Consider the following 21,609-nt stretch of genomic DNA (forward strand, 5'->3'; position numbering starts at 1 on the left):
TATACATCCATCGTCATCTTCCGCTTATTCCTTACTAGTAAGGGTCGCGGGGGGCTGGAGCCTATCCCAGCATCAACTGGTGAGAGGTGGGGTACACCCTGGACAGGTCGGCAGTCCATCGCAGGGCCAACATACAGAGATAAACAACCATTCACACTCACATTCATACCTACGGTCAATTTAGAGAATCCAATCAGCCTAGTCCCCAAATTGCATGTCTTTGGACAGTGGGAGGAAGCCGGAGTACCAGAGAGAACCCACGCAGGCACGGGGAGAACATGCAAACTCCACACAGAAAGATCCTGCGCCTGAGCTGGGACTCGAACCCGGAACTCGAAACTGGGACCTTCTTGCTGTGAGGCCACAGTGCTAACCACTGCACCACCGTGCAGCCCCTTGGACTTACAAAATTAATTTTAAAGATCCAAGGTTATTTTGTGAACATGGATGTAAACAGTGAGTGCAGACTATATGCACCAGTCACAGTAATGATGTGCTGTTGCTCCTGGGAGAATAATTGCCTGACATCGACAATCTCTCTTCAATGGATACTAACATTCAAGACATGCTAATCATACCTATGAGCTTTCCCTAAATTTGTTTGTGTGCATATACAAGTGCCCTCTTCCCTGATTAATGTACACTACCAGTCAAAAGTTTGGACACACCTTCTCATTCAATATTTTTTCTTTTAACTATCCTCTACATTGTACATACAGACTGTAAATATGTTTCATATTTTAGATTCGTGAAAGTAGTCACCCTTTGCTTTGCTGAGAGCGCTGCAAACCCTTGGCCTTCTTTCAAAGAGCTTCATGTTGTTGTCACCTGAAATGGTTTTCACTTCACAGATGTACCTAGTCAGGGTTCATTGTGGAATTTCTTGCCTTCTTGATGGGGTTGAGATCATCAAATGATTCGTGCAGAAGTCAGGTTGGTACACATCTGACAGCCCTATTTGACAACTGTGAGAATTCCCATTATGGCTAGAGCCAATCAGCGAAGTAAAGAGAAACAACAGTCCATCATTCCTTTAAGTGACTGAAAGTCAGTCAGTCTGGAAAATTGAAAATAACAACAACTTTCTGCTGCTGTGAGGATAAGTTCATCCGAGTCACCAGCCCCAGAAATCCCAAGGTAACAGCAAATCAGATTAATGCCCAAATAAATATCACACAGAGTTCTAGTAACACACACATCTCTAAATCAACTGCACTGCACAAATCAGGCTTTTATGGTCGAATAGCTGCTAAGAAACCACTCCTAAGGAAAAGCAACAAGCAGAAGAAACAAGCAGAAGAGGGCTGTTTTGGCCCAGAAACAAAAGGAATGGACATTACACCAGTGGCAGTCTGTGCTTTGGTCTAATGAGTCCAAATTTGAGATCTTTGGTTCCACTCACTATGTTTGTGTGCGACACAGAAAAGGTGAACGGATGGTCTCTACATGCATGGTACCCACCACGAAGAATGGAGGAGGTGTGACGGTGTGGGGGTGTGGTGACACTGTTGGAGATTTATTCAAATTGAAGGCACATTGAACCAGCATTGCTACCACAGCAACCTGCAGCGACAGGCCCTCTCATCCAGTTTGCATTTACTTGGACCATCATTTATTTTTCAAAAGAACAATGACCACAAACACACCTCCAGGCTGTGGTTTTGATGGTGGTTTGGGATGATATGGACTGCAGAGTGAAGGCAAATGGGCCGACAAGTGCTCAGCAACTCTGGGAACTCCTACAAGACTGTTGGAAAACTATTTCAGGAGACTACCTCATGAAGCTCATTGAAAGAATACCAGCAGTATGCAAAGCAGTAATCAAAGCAAAGGTGGCTATTTTGAAGAATCTAAATTATGAAACATCTTTTGAGTTATTTCACACTTTTTTGTTTACTGCATAATTCCATATGTGTTCATTCATAGTTTTGCTGCCCTAAGTGAGATTCTACAATATCAGTCATGAAAATAAAGAACTAGTAAATGGGAAGTGTGTCCAAACTTTTGACTGATAGTGTATGAACAAAGGATACACCCCTTGCCTATGTCAGAACCCCCAGTGGTTGCTGGTAGCAATTCAGTCATGATTAAAACAACGTTTTGAAACTCAATTTTGGATCTTTGTAATTGCTTTTGAATTACTGTAGAGCAAAACACCACTGAGTGCATAGAAAGCTTTGTAGATCTTTGGGGCGCAGTGCCTCCCTATGTCTCCCTTGCTGGTATTTTCTGCATCCTGCGAAAATCATCTGCATATTTTACCACTCTCCTTTGCTCTCCGTAGACATTTCATTCCAACACCTACACTGTAATTGATCACCATGCTGAGGACTTCAGAGGGGCTAACGGGCACTGCTGAGCACCTTCTCTTTACTTTTCCAGGGTATGAGTTACGGGAAATACAGAAAACTACTTACACCCCCTACTGTTCAATTGCTGACACAAATTAAATACAGCTAGGACTGATAAATGTTACTTAAAACTTGGACTTCTGACTTTTCATAATGCCAAGTAATGAAGGAAGAGCACTTTCCTTCAGCTTCAGGCTGTCCGCTGATCCAGCTTCATAATGGCCTGAACAAACTGACACATTTGTAGCTTTCTTTTGTTGGCCTGGAAAAAGTAACTATTCATCCTTTCCTGGAGCTTTCCGCTTTAGGAAAGCTAACAAATGTAACTTTCCCTCATAGCCTAAAAAGTTAAGTGTTACACTATGAAGTGAGCAGTTTAAAAAAATAGAGCTGGTAATACACAGTGAGCAAAGCCAAATAAAATAAAATAAAAAAAACTTACTTAAAATCTTACTTCAAAATGCACACACACACACCTGGTCAAGGTGAAAGAGGACATGAGCAATGTCCAGGACCCTTTCCACAGTCTTCTCTGGGTCAGAGGTGACCTCACAGTGGTTAGGAAGGTCTCTGTACAGGGCCATCTGCCACCGAATAGCTGGGTCCTCCAGCTGTAAAGATACACACAAAATAATTATCACACACAGGAAGCCTATCATGAGGTGAAACAAAGACTATATTAGGCTTCACAGAAAACTAAATGGTGCCATTCCCCCACAACTCAGCACTGACTTTCTAAATGCTAAAAGAATGTCAGGGCTTCTCAAGTGGACGTGTTATAAATTGACTCTTGTGCCCAGTGGATGTGATGCAACTCAGTCCTTGCACCAAATTTTGCAAAGAGATTCACTGTGGCATCAGAACACATGTGCCTCGTTAAATATTAATAGGACCAATTATTCCCAAGACACTTCACAACTTCAGAATGCAACATTGTTTTCTTTATAACGTCTGCATATATTGTCCATCCATCCCATCCATTGTCTTCTGCTTATTCCTGTTAAGGGTCGCGGGGGGCTGGAACCTATCCAAGTGGCTATGGGTGAGAGTCGGAGTACACCCTGGACAGGTCACCAGTCCATCGCAGGGCCAACACACAGAGACAAACAATCATTCACACTCACATTCATACCTACGGTAAATTTAAAGTATCAAATTAGTCTAGTCCCCAATTGCATGTCTTTGGACAGTGGGAAGAAGCCGGAGTACCCAGAGAGAACCCACGCAGGCATGGGGAGAGCATGCAAACTCCATACAGAAAGATCCCGTGCCTGAGCTGGGACTTGAACCCAGAACCTTCTTGCTGTGAGGCGACAGCGCTAACCACTGCACCACCGTATGCCAGAATGGGAGTGATGTGCTCCCTCTTACGCCTTCCAGTTAAAAGATGAGCAGCCTTGTTCTGGACCAACTGGAGAGGTGTAACGGAAGAGTGACTGACTCCATAATAAAGTGCATTACAGTAATCCAGCTGAGATGTGATGAAGGCATGATTACTGTCTCAAAGTGCTCTCGTGCAAGAAGTGGCTTCACTTTTGCCAGCTGCCTAAGATGGAAAAAGCTGGACTTAACAACCTCTCTTATCTGTCGATCTAATTTAAAATTACTTTCCATTTTAAAACCCAGGTTAGAAATTGTTGGCTTCACATACAATGCCAGGGGGCCCAAATCAACAGGAGGGGAATCACAAGAGCCATTGGGACCGAACACCATCACCTCTATTTTTTTTCATTGAACTTTAAAAAGTTTAAAGCCATCCAGGCATTAATGTCGTTGAGGCATGCTAGAAGCGGTTTCAAAGAAAAGGCATCTTTCTTTTTCAGTGGCACATACTGTATATTTGGCTGTCGTCAGCATAAAAATGAAAAGAGATACCATACTTTCTAAGAATGGAACCAAGGGGAAGTAGATACAAAGATAACGGCAAGGGCCCTTGGATTGAGCCCTAAAGAACCCCATAAAACAGAGGAGCAGGGCGGGACTCAAAACCAGCAAGGCTTACACATATAGTTCTGTCTGCCAGATAGGACCTAAACCACTCCAGAGCACTACCACAAATGCCCACAAGGTGCTGCGGCTGAGTTCCGAAAATATTGTGGTCCAAAGTATCAAATGTTGCAGTTAAGTCCAGTAGGACAAGAATCACATAATCCCCAGAATCATTTGCCAGAAGGATGTCATTAAAAACCCTTATTAAAGCAGACTCGGTGCTGTGCAGGGTTTTAACCCTGACTAAAAGGCTTACATAATATCATGTTCATCCAGATATGATTTAAGTTGAGCATGAATAATTCTCTCTATGATTTTTTTTTAGATAAATGGCAGCTTGGAGATGGGCCTGAAATTAGCTAACATAGTGTGATCGAGGCCAAGTTTTTTAAGCAGGGCTTGCACTATTGCATGTTTGAAACTTGCAGGGTCAAAACCAGAATATAAGCTGCTGTTAATAATGGCAAGAACTGATTTTCATATACTAGATAAAATCTCCTTGAAGAAGTGAGCAGCGCATCTTGTGAAATTCTTCATTTTCTGTTATGCAATTACCCATCTGCAGTTCCAAAGTTTTTGGCTATATCTTTCATCAGTATTAGCACTATTTCAGATTGATCCTTAAATGATTTCTCAAGTGTCTTAAGAAATACTGATAAGATGTAGACCTTTTGATTGCATACAAACGTAGTGCAAGTTGTATTCACTTAGGCCCATTAGTGACGGTCGGAGCGTGAATTTGCTTTTAGAGGGGCCCAATATTCTCTGTTGACAATCCTTACCTTTCCTTGTAAGTGCAGATTGTTCTTGATGATTTCCCGAACTTCGTCTTCTGTATCTTTCTGTTCAAAAGATCAACGGAATGTCAATGCATGTTACAGACCCCAAAAGATACCTGAAATACTTTTTACTTCATTTGTCTAAAAGACTGATCACACGTTGCTGTCCTTGCCCATCTTTGACCTCCACCTCTTGTCAAACCCTTGGTAACATCATAGCCTTGGGTTCCTTAAGCACTACCTTTGTCACTTTAGCTTTCCTTTTCTGCTTTTTAGAGGCAGTTGGGTGCTCTGCCATGTTGACTTCCCTGCTTGATCTTGAAAACAGAAGTTGCCCTGTCATTCTGTCAGTGATAAGATTACAATCGGTTTCCCTGCCTGCACTGTTTCTGGATTTTGACCCCTGTGAGCTGTGCCCCAAGCTTCCACGAAAGAACTGAGCTGAAGAATTTCTTTTGAAATCCCATACTTACCAGAACATGTTGAAAAGCTAACATGTCCCCAAGTCCCGATTCTCATGAGGAAGAAGACATATTTTTGCTCTCTAACAGTAAAAGTCATTACCCAAGCTTCAACTGTTTACAGTGTGTTGCATTTGGGTCCTGTGTGTATCACTTTCAGTACAATCTTGCCAGTTATGGACTGAGCACACACATCCCCGAGCTATGAACGTATTGAAGGAATCCTCCAGCAACACAAGTATCCAATCGAATCTGCCTCAGCCAAGCTTAAACATGCAGTGGCAACTCAGGAACATGCACCCGCCTCTCCGCCAGCCACGTTCAGCAACTAGTCATGGTAGTTCTTCAGGTAGCTCCCCTTAACACATCTCCTAAGCCCCAAATCCAAGCCCACCCTAGACAACATCTGAACCATGCATCAGCACTCCAGAGCACTATGCCAGTAGGCCTGAAGGTGGTAATCCACTCTTGATCAACTGCACCATTTTTTTTTGCCCCACAACCACTAACGTTTGCCACAGAGTAATCTAAGGTCTAAATCTAAACTCTATGTTTAGTTGGGATGCACATATCCCCGGTTATGGACGAGTGGATGAAATTTAACAATTATTCTTATTTGACCATCTATAAGTGCTGATATGGTTAGTGATACTTATTGTCCTGGTACTGAAATATATTTAACATGATTGAGCTGCATGGGGTCCACGTGCAGCCACACCCTAAGCCCTGCTGAAAATATATCCTCTAGTTGATCACACAACATAAAAGTTGCTTTTTATAAGAATCTCTAATAGGAAGTTTATCACTCCATCATTCAAAGCACTGTTGCCTCTAAATATTTTCAAATTCTGCTCCTGTTCATTTCAATTCTATCAGTCTATGTATGAACCTAATGAATATGGTTTTCACAATTCATCCAAAGAAATGAGTGGTGGCCCTTTTACGTTAACCTTAAATTCTATTACCTTTATAAAGATTAATAAAATCATATCAAGATACAGCTCTCTGACAAATTAAATTCTCATCTGTACAAGTCTTTGTATGTTTGTAGGCATATGTACAATACATTAGCCAGCTACTGTTGGTTTTCCTACCAGAGTGAATCGGGTTTTTGCCAGTGCAATAAGCTCATGTTCTCCTGGAGCACAAATGTTGAGTCCTACTGGCAGCAAGCGCTTCAGAGTAGCAACAATCAAACTTGTCTGCATTGAGTATCGGTCTCCCTTCCTCTTCATTTTCTTCCGCTCCTGGTCTGAAACTAGTCCCTGTGGCAAACATCAGAAGCACATTTGACAACTTTTTTTTTTAACAATGTAGTTTTCAGTCGTAAGGCATGCAAACACTTGCTGATCTTATCATTACTAGTAGTTTACAAATATCCTATGTTTATTTCAATTCATTAAAAAAATTGTCATATTATATATATATATATATATATATATATATATATATATATATATATATATATATATATATATATATATATATCTGTTCAAGTCTTTGTACGTTTGCAGGCATCTTTACAATACATTAGCCAACTACTGTTGGTTTTCCTACCATAGTGTATCGGGCCCTTGCCAGTGCAATAAGCTCATGGTCTCCTAGAGCACAAATGTTGAGTCCCACTGGCAGCAGGCATCTTTATGTAATGTTGACCCTAACATACATCTATTTTCCTTTTGACAATGTAATTGTAATTTAAATCACTGAAAACACCTTTTATCCATTTTGCCATACCTTTGACATCTTACACTTAGCGTCAGTGATGAGGAAGGACATGTTGTTGATTTCATTCTGCACCACAAAATTTTGTTCTTCTCTCTTGAAGTTCTACAGAGGAAATACAGAACATTCATCATTTTCATGTCATGTTGTTGTACTGTGTGTTTGAAATAGACAACATGTCGGTGAGTACAGAAATCAGACAAAATGACTCAGCTGGTTAAATGTTTAAAACACAGGTGGGTTCCTGAGAATCCCAACGATCCTTCAAGGTATTTGACATTCCCAGGCTAGCATGGGATATGCATCCATCTGGTGTGGATGTGCCTGAAACAAAGTTGCTCCTTTCAGTGCAAAGCAGCAGGGGCCTTACTTTCAGTCCCTTACAGAACATTGATCTTCTCACCTCCCTGTGGGAGACGCCAGCCAACCTCTTGTGGAGATCAGTTTTAAATGGAATAAAATAAAACTTTGTTGCTTCATATATTTTGAGAGCCAGAGACAACTTCCCATGCTGGTGAAGAAGGCTAGCCTGTTAGTCACATTTTTTAGTTGAGAAAAATGACTGCTTCAGATAAAGTACTTGTTCAATGCATTTTAGTTGCCAGGAGTACTCTATAGCGCCTTCCAGTGCCTGACAAGAGGATTCTTAGATACTTGGAGATCAGGGCTTTTGAAGTTTGCCAACATTCAGTGCATGAAAAGTAGGATTTTCATCAGTATGTGGCACTGTAAATTGTCATGCAAGTTCAGGTTTGCAGGAATTTACAGCAATTTGCGGCACAGAAAAGTTTACCTGGGCCTTGCTTGGCCCATGACCCCTCTCCCCTAATTCTGGAGGAGGCTCCATACCATTTATGCTATTATGCTATACAGCAGAGTCCTGAGCATTCTCCCCTCTGTTTAAGTAATTGCTAATGAGATGTGTGATAACCATTATAGTCTGCTGTAGGACTTAATATATTTTTTACAGGACTTTTTGAATGAAAATACAGCAAATTCAAAGAGGAGACTTTTCTTTAAAAAAAAAAAATCTCTGGTATGAATAAATGAGGTTCAGGATAGCCCAACTATAGGCTCTTAAATTTTAGCTTGAATTGATCTATTTATGAAAGTAAGCAGATTATTTTTTCTCCCAAACTCCATTTTTAAGATAGCGCTTTCTGTGCTCAAAGTACAGTGTTCAATTCACTGTCGCCATGTTCACGGAAGCACTGAGGCCTTTTCATTGGTCTCGTGACTTCCATCGTTCAACTGACAAAATAAACACTGTTTTGGGTTAAAACTATTTCATAATGCTAATCTCACTATGAGCTCTTTTTGTGAGTTCCTCCGGTGTAATAATGACCTAACCTGTGATTGGAGGAGGCTAATAACCCTCCTGGCCATCGTCCAATCACGTGTGAGGTCACTGGCATTACTCATACGGAAATACTTGCATATACATAGATGTGTTTTTATCTCTGTATTTTCCTCAACTTCTCATGTTTTTGCTGCTTTGTTTCGTGTTTCACAATTGCTGGACAGCGTCTAACTTTGAACTCTTCTGCATGGACGCAATCAACCACTTTCAGCAAGTCCGCAAACCGACGAGAAGACAGCTTGAAGTAAGCAAAAGTTAGCCTAGTGGCCTTAAAAATAAAGAAAAAGTGAGCAGAACCAGTTTGATGAATTTTGGAAGGCGGCCTCCTTCCGTTAGATGTCTTCCATGACCACTGGTAACAAGCAGGTTTCAGGGTGATGGCCTTGTGGCCACAACTTCAGTAATGAAAGCTCTAAACATGAACCACTTTATTTTGATGTCCCTCCACAAGGATGTCCGAAAAGCTCCATCAGAGCTGCAAATTAAAGGCCATCCAAACTGGACGCTTCTCCAGACTTTCCCAATTCATCCACACTGCAGGTTTGGGCTTTTCAGGTCAATCCACAGGCTTCCCTGGCCATTTGATCCACCTCACCACAAGATGATGATTAGTTGACCACTCTGCCCCTCTCATCACCCAAGAAATATAGCCTATGGTCAGATGATCCAATAACTAAAAATCAATCATCAACCTTTGGCCACAAGTTCTGTGAAAGGTACCAAGTACCTTGATGAGCAACATCTTGTTCATGATGGACAATCCGTGACTCACATAGAATTGCAATGTCAAAACATAACTTAGGTTCAGATCAGGGAGGTCTTTCCTTTCAATTAAGCCCGTCAATTGTCTCTGTCACTGTCCATATGATGGTTGAAGCTCCTAGGGACTACTCTGGAGTACCCTTCAGGAGCCCTGTGCAAGATCCCAATCAGACTTTCCACAAAGGCCATGAGAAGACTCTCAACTGCTGTTCAGTAAATAAGCACCAGTGCATAAACATAAACAAATACAACAGTCCTTTTCCCCCAGGCATAGGGTAGTGACCCTCTCATCTGGGTATACTCCAAAATATTCAACATTCAACCCAGGACTTGTGAGTATCCCCACACCCACCTGCAACCTCACAACAGTCCAGAGAACCGAGTCCAACCCCAATCTAGTAGTTTGGTTCCAGAGTGGAGGCTATGAATGTAGATAAGCCCCAACAGGTATAACCAGTAGTGCCCCACCAGGCACCTTCCCCCCAAAGAGGTGACATTCAATATGCCCAGAGCTCACCACACGGATCTTGTCTGTCTAGGCTTCCTGCATACATTGCCTCATTTCTGGTAGCATAACCAACCCCAGTGGTTCTCCCTAGAGATGGTGGCTTTTCAGGGGCAGCATAGCAGTCACGTAGCTTTTAGGCTGTGCCAGGCTGGGCTCATGGCTAACCCACCCACCAAGCACTCACTGCTGTGTTCTCCCTCTGGCTTGACTCCAGATGAGGTCCCCTGGCTTCCTCTCGGTATGGCTTTAGGGCTCCTCTTCCTTTTTTTTCCCGTGGGGTTATTAACCTTCCTTAGTCTGACTTCTTGCCTGAGACCAATTTGCCCATAGGCAGACCATACAGAGAGAACAGGCTCTCCGGACAACCCAGCTTCCATGTTCTTAGTAGTACATAAACCTCCCCATAAAAGCAAGCTCTTGGAATACTACCCAGCAGATCTTTAAGCTTTAATTACAAACTTGACAGGACAGAGGAACCTTTATCCCAAGGGAATGGTCCATGGAAAAAGAGTGAAACATTAAGCTTCTGAAATATTTTTTGACATTCAAATGAGAATCAAATTGTTTTTCCTGTAGAAAATCAATTTGAGCAAAGCTGATTCATTAGGGCAGGGGTCAGCAACCCGTGGCTCTGGAGCCGCATGCAGCTCTTTCATCCTTATGTTGCGGCTCTGCATGACTTGGGAAAATAAATTATAAGTGTCCGATTGAAGTGTATGTTATTTGTCTCAAAAACGTGTATCATGTCTTCTTATTAAGTCAAAGTTTTTAACTTCTTTCTTCAGACCTTGTGCAATTTCGGTGATCAGCATTCACCTTCTTCAGAGACGTTTGACAGCACTCGACGTGTCAGCAGGCAGCCAACATGCGCGGAAAGCCAAGCGACACCGAAACTGCGCAATATCTGAACAAAGTATTTTCTTTGTGTTTGTTCATTTGTTTAACTGTAGTTGTAAATTGTAAGATTATTGTGATCTCGAAATATTAAAATAAATTTATATATATTTCTGGACTATAAACCGCTACTTTTTCCCCCTGCTTTGAACGCTGTGGTTTATACAACAGTGCGGCTGGCGGTTTCTGGTAGGCTGGTTATATTTTAAACAGAAGTTACTGCACCTTTAGGCCTACTGCTGTGTTACAGGCACTTTTAAAAAAACACTTAATTAGTAGCGCTGCAACGATTAGTCGACGTTGTCGACATAAATCGATAAAAGAAATAGTCAACAATAAATTCCATTGTCGACTAATGTCGCCAGACGCGTTTTTCCAACAGAGTGAGGCATCACACTTGATAATAATCTCTGCCGAGAGTCGCGCATGCGCAATAGCGTCTCTGTCTCTGAACGGTAACATACAGAAATGGCGGCGTCAACATCAGGTACACGCACCAAAACTTCGAAAGTTTGGGAACATTTTAGCCTGGATACGACGAATAAAAGGACTACTTGGGAAGTTTGCAAAGCAGACCTTGGTGTCATGGCAGTACCTCGGTGATGCAGGAACATTTAAAGAAGCTCGTCGGGCAGTTGAACGAAACGGAGTCTGACTCGCCTCGGTGAGATTTAAGTCACATTTAAGCCAATACGGTTTTTATGACATACATTGTACATTTTATAAGCATATTTTCGCAATAAAAATGTTTACTTGATTTTGATTTATTTATTTGCCTGTCCCTAAAAAAATGGACAGGTTTATTTATTTATCGATTTATGTCTCTACTGACCAAGCACTGGGCCTAATTGGTTTTAGACAGGACATTTTTATTTGATTTTTGTACGAATCCGCAGTATGTTCAATAAAAGATGTATTTTTCATTGTACCCATTTTTCTTGTGTTTATTATCATTTGCCACATAATTAAATCAACTTCATGCTAAATGAAAGAAAAAATTAATAATCATCTGATTAGTCGACTAATCGTTTTAATAGTCGTGACTAGTTGACTATTAAAATAGTCGTTACTTGCAGCCCTACTAATTAGGCAAAGCCTCGTCGAGCGCTGTAAGCTGTGTTTATGGTACGTGCGCTGAAGGCGCACCGTTTATTTCTACACAGTAAATAAGTTTCAAATGCTGTGAAAGTTTGTGTGTCTGAAACGCAATGTGTCATGTTATACAGTACAGTTTACACAGCACGGTACATGTTCCGCACTATTATGATAAGTTATGCATAAATGCAACTTGTTGTTTGTTGGAAATGTTAACAAATTGGAAGCTTCCCCAAACAGCCATCTCTTTCCTGACCATCCCCTCTGTGCACGAACCCTTACATATGGTAACTAAACATTAAAACACCTGCGGCTTATAGTTCAGTGCGACTTGTATATATACACATTTGTTTTTTACCTAAATTTCGCTGGTGCGGCTTCCAACCAGGTGCGCCTTTTAGTCTGGAAATTGTGTGTGTGTGTGTGTGTATATATAGTATTATTTTCAATATAAAAAGTGTTTGCAGCTCCCAGTGTTGTCTTTTCCGTTGAAACCGGGTCAAAATGGTTCTTTGAGTGTTATGGGTTGCCGACCCCTGCATTAGGGCAATTTAAAAAGACTGAGAAATAAATATTAGTAGAACTGGTCAATGTGACTTATAAACAAGAAATGGAACAATACCGGTATGTTACAATGGAGGTTTGCAGGTTGACAGAATATTCTTTCAGATATTCAGACACCCGGACAAGGAGCCTGCGGTTGACCAGGAAGACGTTGAGCAGTTTTTGCAGGAGTGGACCCAGAAATGGAGCTATGAGGGACTGATCCAGCAGTTCCAGATGCGTGTTCATGTACAAACAATAAATAATAGGCTATGCTATATTTTAAATGCTATTGTTAACTTGTCTTTACTTCTGCCAGCCAGTCAGCAGCCTGATTTGCATGAGGAATGTGTGAATTAGCTGCGTCAGAGGGGGGAGGGGCACGTTCATCTACAGTAAGTCCGACTGTATGAGCGGGGGAGAGAGGCTGGAACAGCCTCACTAACGCCTAACAATTACTGTCAGTCTTATTCAGTTTCAATTGAGAATACACAACAATTTCTGATAACTTACAGTTTTATTGTTGTTTGATGCTGTTGACGATTTGCTCAATTTTTCTTCCAAAATGACCAAAACTATCCAAATCCCATGTAAAGCTGCATCCTGCCAGTGTTGGTTGTCATTAGAGACCAAGAACATGTAAGGATATGATGTTTTTGTGTTTGGTTATCCAGATGTCCTTTTGGAGTCTCTAAATAGGGCAGATTGATGACTCAGGACTTTTTTGTGTGCCAAACGCTGTATAAAGGTCATTTTTTTGACATTTTGACTTCAGATTTGGACTGAAGGAAGTCAGGACCTGTGTTTGTGGACTAGTGAGGTCTGTTCAGCCCGAGATGGTCATGGACCTAGTTTTTCATAGTCACCAATCAGAAAGAGTAGTTGGGCGGAACTAAAAACCCTTTATTCTAACCACTATATCTCCTTGTCAGTAAATCCCAGATTCAAACGAACACTTCTGCAAGACACCTGAGAATGCTACCTTTCCAAAGAGACCAAGAACACATCTGAGTCTTGAACTGTGTGGCAGCTGTGCTGCTTTGAATGCTGGCATGGCGTTTTAACAAAAACACTGAAAAAGGCAGTGCTGCTTAAGGGGTTAATGTATTATCTGCATCCACCCAAGTGATTCCCTTACGTGAGATTTGGCCCAGAAGATGAAAACCTCAGCCACCATTCGGAACAGCTCCTCTGCTTCAGAGTTGGACTCTTTGAGCCATCTGGCCCTGTCAGTATATCAAGGCATTCAGTGTTATTGCTTTTCAAGCATAAGAATGGCCATGAAAAAAATATGAGAACTGATTATACTGTATCATCCTCCAAAATACAGTAAATATATAATTTATTTGTATTAATATCAATTTAATTAAAAGAACACAGCTCATGCAGGGCAGTAATTGTATTTGTAAGACTGAATAAAAAAATGTCATAAAAAAAATAAATGGGCTGTACCTGTTGTAGTCGACAAACCGTATGAGAAGAGGATAGAAGGCATACAAGTCTCTGACTAGTACAGTGAATTGGTCCATAATGAGAAGCTCTGTCTCTGACATTTCACCCCTCCCTTCCGCCTTACTTTGCTCCTCATCCATCAGCACAACTGCTGCTTTCTAAAAAAAAAAAATGTCAAAAAAAAGCAATTAGCAAACATAAATTTTCATAGATATGGGAAAAATTAACAGCAAAGACGTGGCCATATTTGGAAGGGTATGACAACAGTATGATTACAAGGTATGGCAAACTGTTAAATGGCCTGCCATTGTCAGTGGCCCATTACGAATGCCAAAATGCTCCCATGAGCATTTTTGGAAGACATTTATACCCACAGCTATAAGGCTTTTCTGAAAAGGTCGATGTTATTTGTATTTGTTTGGTTGTACTTGCTGCCCTGTTAAGGCCTCCACTTTATTTTTTCTGTTACAAAGTGCATCTAAGTCTACAGTATTACACTGGATCACGCAGTCTTAGTGTCGCTTTTGTGGAACGTGAGGTATATTGTTGGAATTTTCAATTTGCAAGAACTTCTGGGAATATTTGTGTTTGTCCTTTGAAAATTTTACGTTTTTATGTATTTTTGTGTCTTTTTTGTGAATAAATTTTATCATCAACCATATATTGCAAACCTTTGACTGACTTGAAGGGGATGAACTATTGTGATAAAAAGAAGACATGAATCATGAGCTGAATTTAAAATTGATAGCACTTCTCCGAATTCAAACTCTTACGAGAAAGAAGGGGAAAAAGCACTGAAAAGATTGCATTAAAATAATGTTTGAGGAGGAAACATTTTTTAAAAATTCTGTGAAATTATATGTGTGTGAAGGTTGCAGGGCAACTACAACTTTGGCCTTTGATCAACTTTTTTCTGCTGTCAAAGCACATGTTGACCTTACTTGAACATGTTACTGTATATCAAAAAAGATCTGCAAGATGTTGTTGTGTCTTTGAGGAATTTGCCATTTTATTTTTCCTCCAAAAAGGAAATTAACTAAATGTCAGGATTGTGCTACAACTGGGAGAAATCTGACCAAAGGACATGAGAAACCATGGCAACTCACAATAAATTATTCACTACAATAAACATAGCAACAAAAAGTAAATTTGTGTTTGGAAGATTATTTGTTTGTTTTAACAGTGCTTCTTGGCAATAAACCTTATACTGTTGGAAAACCTGTTTACAGTATTTCCCTTTTAAATGGTGCCACATTTGCAAGGAACATGCATTTGTTGGATGAGCAGCAGAGCTGATTACGTGGGTTGCATCCATGAAACATTTGCCCCATCTTATTTTTGCTGTTGAGATTTTGCAACCAGTAGAAATCCGATATATCCACAGTCTGGGAACAAACTCTATCCTCCAAGATGACAATGTACCCCCCCAAAGCAGGATTTATCAGAGACTACTTCCAGAATTCTGGAGTGGAGAGGATGGAATGGCCTGCCAGCAGTCCTGACCTCAACCCCATTGAACACTTGTGGGATGAGCTTGGGTGTGCTGTTCATGCTGACTTGCGACAAATACTGGTTGAAGAATGGGATGCCATCCCACAGAAGTGTATGGCCAGGATGGTGACCAGCATGAGGAGGAGGTGCCAGGCTGTTGTGGCTGTGTACGGTTGTTCCACACGCTACTGAGGCTCCTGCTTTTAAAATTGATACATTGTTTTTTCAAACTTCAATTATCCAATCCACCAAACACTAAACAAGAGCAAATTTTTCATGGACGCAACTCACATACTCAGCTTTGCCGCTCATCCCACAAATGCATGTTCCTTACAGATGCAGGACCATTTAAAAGGAAAATAAACATTGATAATAATAATAATATTGATTGGTTAGGGTTTAAGCATTGTTACAACAAATAAATAACCTTCCAAACACAAATTTTATTACTTTTTGTTGCTATGTTACATGCTGGTATCTAATGAAGCCAGAACACATCAAAGTCTGGCAACGGAAAATACCACACACCTAAAAGGGCGCATCTGACTCATCCAGACTACAATATCTCTTGAATGTGTGGGGTTAACCATGAGGCAGCTGCACGTCCGTCCACATCATCTGAGATGTTCCACAGTGCAGAACAACTTGTATTTTTTTAATAATGTGTTGCACTGTAGCCAGGGGAACTTGAAAAAAATTTAGATATGGCCTTACAGCCCTTTCCTGACTTGTGAGCAGCCACAGCGCATCAGTTTTCTACTAATTTTTACCTTGTGGAGGACATTAAGTTAAAGAGTAAAATACCATGTAAAATTTCACTCAAAACTGTGAGAATATGAAAAAAAAAATTTAAGAGATTATACAAGCTTGCATTAATTTGCAGCACTGTAACCATGATTTGTACACCATTACCAGGACAAGTGGAAAGTGTTAAGCCACAAACTCACTTTTTTGAGCTTCTCCATCAAAGGCAAGAAGTGTGTCTTGAGCAGCTCAGCTTTGGCTTTGCTGATAATCGGCTGAGAGAAGACTGACAAAGGGAAAGAAATATGTTACGCTTCTTGCACACATCAAGTCAAACACACCATGAATGTGGTCCATGCGATGTCAGTCTTAACACAGAGACATATGTTTGTGCGGTTACCCTTGTTAGGACATTCCATTGACTTCCATTCATATGGGCAGCCAACCTTTTTATCTGAACCTAACCCCCACCTCAATTCACACCTTAGCCCTGACCTTAACAAGGAACTCAGAAATTTCATTTTGACACATTAAGAAAGGTCCCAAGTGTAGTGTTTATACTAGAAAAGGTCTCCAGAAGGGTTATAAAAAGGCATCCCCCAAACACAGAAGCACAGACACACACACACACACACACACAAATAATTATTTAGCATTACCTAGATTATTATTTAAATATGTTTATTTAAAAGTTAAACACATCTATAAACTTGGTGTCCTTTGTCCCTTACACACACAAAAAAAACTGAAAGACCTGAAAGATTGTTCATGTGTTTACCAGCCAATCTTTTCATCCAGGCTCCCTCATCGACACCTAAGTTATTGTAGATGATCTTCAGGATGTTTCCTAGCAGAGTGTTCATATGTTCAGAGGTCACAGATGTACAGCAGCTGTCAGCCTTGTCTAGGTTGCTCTGTGGTCCATGCTCCCACCAGTGAGACACGTAGCTGCACAAAACTGGCAATACCACCTGCACAAAACAAAAAATACAAATACATACGTGTCATTTTCGAATGGCTTCAGTATCAGTTTGCTCAAGCCACACCCCTGGGTGAAAAGTAGCCTGGTACCTTTGTATAACATTGTCTACTAATGCCGACAAAGAACAAACCAATCACATAAAAATCTGACAGAAGTTTATGCAACAAGGTTAAAATAATAGTTAAAAAGCTAGTCTACCTCCATGACATGAGGCATCTGAGTGTATCTCATGCCAGACTCTGCCAGTTCAGTAATCTCCTGCAGAGACTTCTCCAAATTTGGGATCAAAGGGCAAACCTGTCCAACCTGTCCTGGAAGACCTAAAACTAGAGGGCAGGGAGAAAAAAATACATTTGATACCAAAGACAAAAAAAAAATATTGAGTTCATTAAATAAAATGTTTTCTTATCATTTGTCTGACAACCAGTGGCAAGTTTGTTGCATGGCAGGAACAGCACAAATTGTAAGATACAGATGCATAACATGAGTCAATCACGATCTCAGAGATTGGATCAGAGAGGTTTAGCAATGCTCAGCCGCGAAGGGATAACTTCAGTAAATTAAATCGACTTGAAGCTTTGCAATATAACACATACTGTCTTGGCATGTGCAAAATGCAGTCCCTCCAGACAAACAAAATTATGCAATCACATAATTCGATGCATAATCAACCAAATCTGCACGTTTATCCAGGGCCTGCATTTTTTCAAAGACACTGCACTGGCGCACAATATGCACAATATGCAGGGTGTGCATAATTTCATCATCCCCCCCATTTTCATTGCAAAAAAGTCACACGTCTTCGCAGGAAAGTTGAAAAATGTTGGACCGAAAGAATAAGATGCAAGCAGCTGAAATGAGTTTCTTCCGCAGGGTGGCTGGGCTCTCCTTTAGAGATAGGGGGAAAAGGTCAGACATTCAGGAAGGACTCAGAGTAGAGCTGCTGCTCCTCCATGTCGAGGAGTCAGTTGAGGTGGTTTGGGCATCTGGTGAGGATGCCACCTGGACGCCTCCCTCGGAGATGTTCAGGCATGCCCAACTGGAGGAGGCCTTGAGGCCGACCCAGGACACCCTGGAGGGATATATTTCTCGGCTGACCTGGGAACGGCTTGGGATTCCCCCGGAATAGCTGGTGGAAGTGACTGAGGAGAGGGCAGTCTGTGCTTCCTTGCTGAGGCTGCTGCCCCTGCGACCCGGACCAACCGGATAAGCAGAGGACGACAACGACCACTCAGGTTTGATGTTTTAATGTCATTGATACTAGTTACACTACTGATAACAATTACACATTAAAAGGAGTTCCAAAAAGTGGGTTTAGATAACAAACTTGGACAGGTTGGTTTGTGTGTGTGTGTGTGTGTGTGCGCGCGTGCATGCGCGCGCTCAAGGAAGGGGAACAGTTAGGAAGAAGGGTCGGTTGCCCCAGGTCCATTCGTTGTTGTGTATGGTAGAGACCTTTGGTTGCCATTGTAGGAGCAGAGTCTGTAGGATGGAGTGTGGTAGTGGAGCAGGTCAGTGGAGTAAGAGGGAGCCTGGAGGAGGACATTGGAATGGATACCTTGTGGGACAGGGATCCACTGGAACTGTACAGGACAGGGGTGATGTGTTCTCAGGAATGGGAGTGGATGGGGTCAGTAGCAGAGCCATGAATGTATTTGAGTTGAGTTTAGGACTTGGGAAGATGTCCAATAAAGAACGCTATTGGATTAGTCGAATCCGGATGTAATGAATGTACAAATTAAGGTTTCAGCAGCAGATAGGGAGAGGCAGTTCTTTTGATCAATGTCGTATTGAAAGGAAAGATGGCTTTGTGCATGTGCAGGGAGGGAGACAGTTGTGTTGTTATTGTTGAGGCAGTCGATGGAGTGCTTTGATGAGGGATTTGGGACTGATGATGATGTTCAATTTGTTAATTTTAGTCAAGGAGTTAGTCAATGTGGAGTGGGTTACAAAGGTGATGGATTCAGTGTAGAGCTGGAGGTCATCATGGATGATGTTGTCAAGGGGGAGCATGGAGAGGATGAAAAGTATAAGACCAAGCATTGAGCACAGGGGAACAACCTTGGGACAGGGGAGGAGATGCTGTTGATATTGATGAACTTTTTCTGACAGTGAGATATGACCTTAACCAGAGAAGAGTGCCAGTAATATTAGGTATCGTCATTGATGCTGGCACTGGCAAAATGAGTAGGAGACATAGGTCACTCTCAAAGCAACAAACTATGACATTAACACTCAAAGAATAAACACAGCTATAAGAACAGGATATGGGATTACACACTACTCAATTTTCTCAGCTGGAAAGATCCATCCATTGTGTCCCACTTATCCTGTCAAGGGTTGCGGGAGGGGGGCTGGAGCCTATCCAAGCTGCCTTCAGGCAAGAGGTGAGGTACATTATGGATGTGTCGCCAGTCCATCGCAGGGTCAACACATATAGATAGACAGGCATTCACTCTCACAGCCACACCTATCCAAGTATCCAATCAGCCTAGTCCCCTCTTGCATGTCTTTGGACTGTGAGAGGAAGCCGGAGTACCAGAGAGAACCCAGGCAGGCACAGGTAGAACATGCAAACTCCACACAGTAAGACCCTGTGGTCGAACCCAGAACCTTCTTGCTGTGAGGCAACAGTGATAACCACTGCACCATCGTGCTGCCCAGTTGGAAAGATGCTTTCACTATTTTCACAAAGGATTTGGCATGCATTTGGCTGAGGGAACTTGTCTGTCAAGGCAAATACACTGCCCTACCATAGCAAGTGTAGAGAGGAGGGGATCCCAATTTAACTGCAGAGCTACACTTTCGGACTCACAAGATATGAATGTTACATGCCAGGCTTGTCATGTTTACAACCAAGAAAGTTTTAACCATACTGTAGGTGAAAATTTGAGCCAAGCTATGAATTAAAAAAATGTCACCTTTCACAGTACCTGTCCTGTCTTTAGCTCCTTTGCTGTTGTAGATGGAGTAACTATTGAATTTATTGATGTGAGGCTCTAGAAAGGCAACAGGGAATGCTGCTGAGAAAGCAGCTAAACACTTCCCTAATGCCGGACGCTGTCTGGAGAGGATAGAACAGAAAAGGAAAAATTGCACTTATTTTAGCATCCATTCCATTTCATAAAGTAACTCACATCTAGTCTTGGCCAACATCTGTAAAAGAAATGCACTTTCTACAGACAAATATTCAATTGTCATAATATTTCAGATTAAGGTGGTACAATTAATCACAATGTAACCTTCAATTCTCAAATTGCTGGTAGGTGTAATATTTGTTAAAGGCCTATTTGGTACCATTTTTATTTAAATACTGTGGCGCTGCAGAGATTCCCTGTTTACACATCATGATCATCATCTTCTTCTACAGACTTAAGAACAATTATTTTTTGATACTGATTTACACTATCTTCACTGTAATGTGTTTTTAAGGAATATGAGAGGAGTAATGTCAAAATTAACATTTCTAATTGGAATATCAGTCAAAATATACATGTATACAATTATAAAATCTTCAAAAAAATGTGCAGCCATAGAACTCCAATCGCATTGTAATGCCTTCCTACAACGGTATTATGTAAAGGAAGAATATAGAATAAAAACAAAATAATCACTACTGTGTGCTGTGGTTTATACTGTACCTCTCCACATAGATGCTTTTGTTGGTTCCCAGAAAGTAGAGGCTGTTGAGGATTCTATAGCAGGAAACCTGGACATCATCCACTGAGCGAGAATAGCAACCACAAAAAAGGATATTTCAGCATTCTTTTTTTAACTTTTCATGGAAAAATAATTCCTAATGATTCCCAGTATTGCCACATTATCCATTTTCCATCTGAATATGACAAGAAATCCCTTTCAAACTGAGATTCTGATATTATCTTCTGATAGTTATTTAACTGTATTGCGTGAATATTTAAGTTATATTAAGTGATGAAGTATTCCAAACGCTGACCTGATCTACAAGTTGCGCTTTCATCCTCAATCAAGCATATAAATATGAGCCATACAAAAAAGCCAATCTCACATATGTACATACATATGAGATCTTCTCCAAACATGTTCTGTCCGATGTGTTCAAATAGGGAGGAGAGGACAGGCAGCAGGGCAAATGTCGTGTAGTTGATGATCTGAGTTACACCGCGAGGTTGGTCTCTGCTGTGAGTGAACTGGCCAAGCTTGAGGTTGGCCTGAGTCTTCTCCAAATCCTCTGCAGCACTGTCGAAGTATGACCGCAGTGCCACTTTAACTGTCTCCAGACCAGTCTTCATAACTGTCCTGATATATGGTGAGAGTCTTCCATCATTTTCTTTACAAAGAGGTGTCATTCAACCAACTACAACAATATAGTAAAAAAGATCTACTAATATAATTAATTTCAACACAGATGGTAAAGACATGTTTAAGAATAACAAAATTAAAAGTTAATGTTACAGCAGCATAACGTCCAGCTAAAGCACTTTGAGAGGCCAA

The 21,609-nt window shown here is 41.2% G+C and overlaps 1 protein-coding gene across 11 annotated transcripts in view; it reads right to left on the minus strand.

Annotated features, from left to right (window-relative positions):
• ryr2a (ryanodine receptor 2a (cardiac)) overlaps positions 1-21,609 on the minus strand; it is a 330,466-nt gene that overhangs the window by 104,844 nt on the left and 204,013 nt on the right. For all 11 annotated transcript variants that reach the window (XM_086195802.1, XM_086195797.1, XM_086195796.1 and 8 more), the window contains 12 exons: positions 21,176-21,414; positions 20,778-20,859; positions 20,070-20,200; positions 17,335-17,462; positions 16,933-17,125; positions 16,358-16,440; positions 13,920-14,077; positions 13,606-13,693; positions 7,318-7,410; positions 6,675-6,845; positions 5,123-5,182; positions 2,828-2,962 (listed from right to left, as the gene is read on the minus strand). In XM_086195802.1, coding sequence (XP_086051928.1) covers positions 2,828-2,962; positions 5,123-5,182; positions 6,675-6,845; positions 7,318-7,410; positions 13,606-13,693; positions 13,920-14,077; positions 16,358-16,440; positions 16,933-17,125; positions 17,335-17,462; positions 20,070-20,200; positions 20,778-20,859; positions 21,176-21,414 — 1,561 coding nt within the window. The remainder of the gene's footprint in view (positions 1-2,827; positions 2,963-5,122; positions 5,183-6,674; positions 6,846-7,317; positions 7,411-13,605; positions 13,694-13,919; positions 14,078-16,357; positions 16,441-16,932; positions 17,126-17,334; positions 17,463-20,069; positions 20,201-20,777; positions 20,860-21,175; positions 21,415-21,609) is intronic.

Source organism: Aulostomus chinensis, chromosome 23 (assembly GCF_037954235.1).
Source record: "Aulostomus chinensis isolate RoL2024-O1b breed Wild chromosome 23, RoL_Achi_v1.0, whole genome shotgun sequence".
NCBI lineage: Eukaryota > Metazoa > Chordata > Actinopteri > Syngnathiformes > Aulostomidae > Aulostomus > Aulostomus chinensis.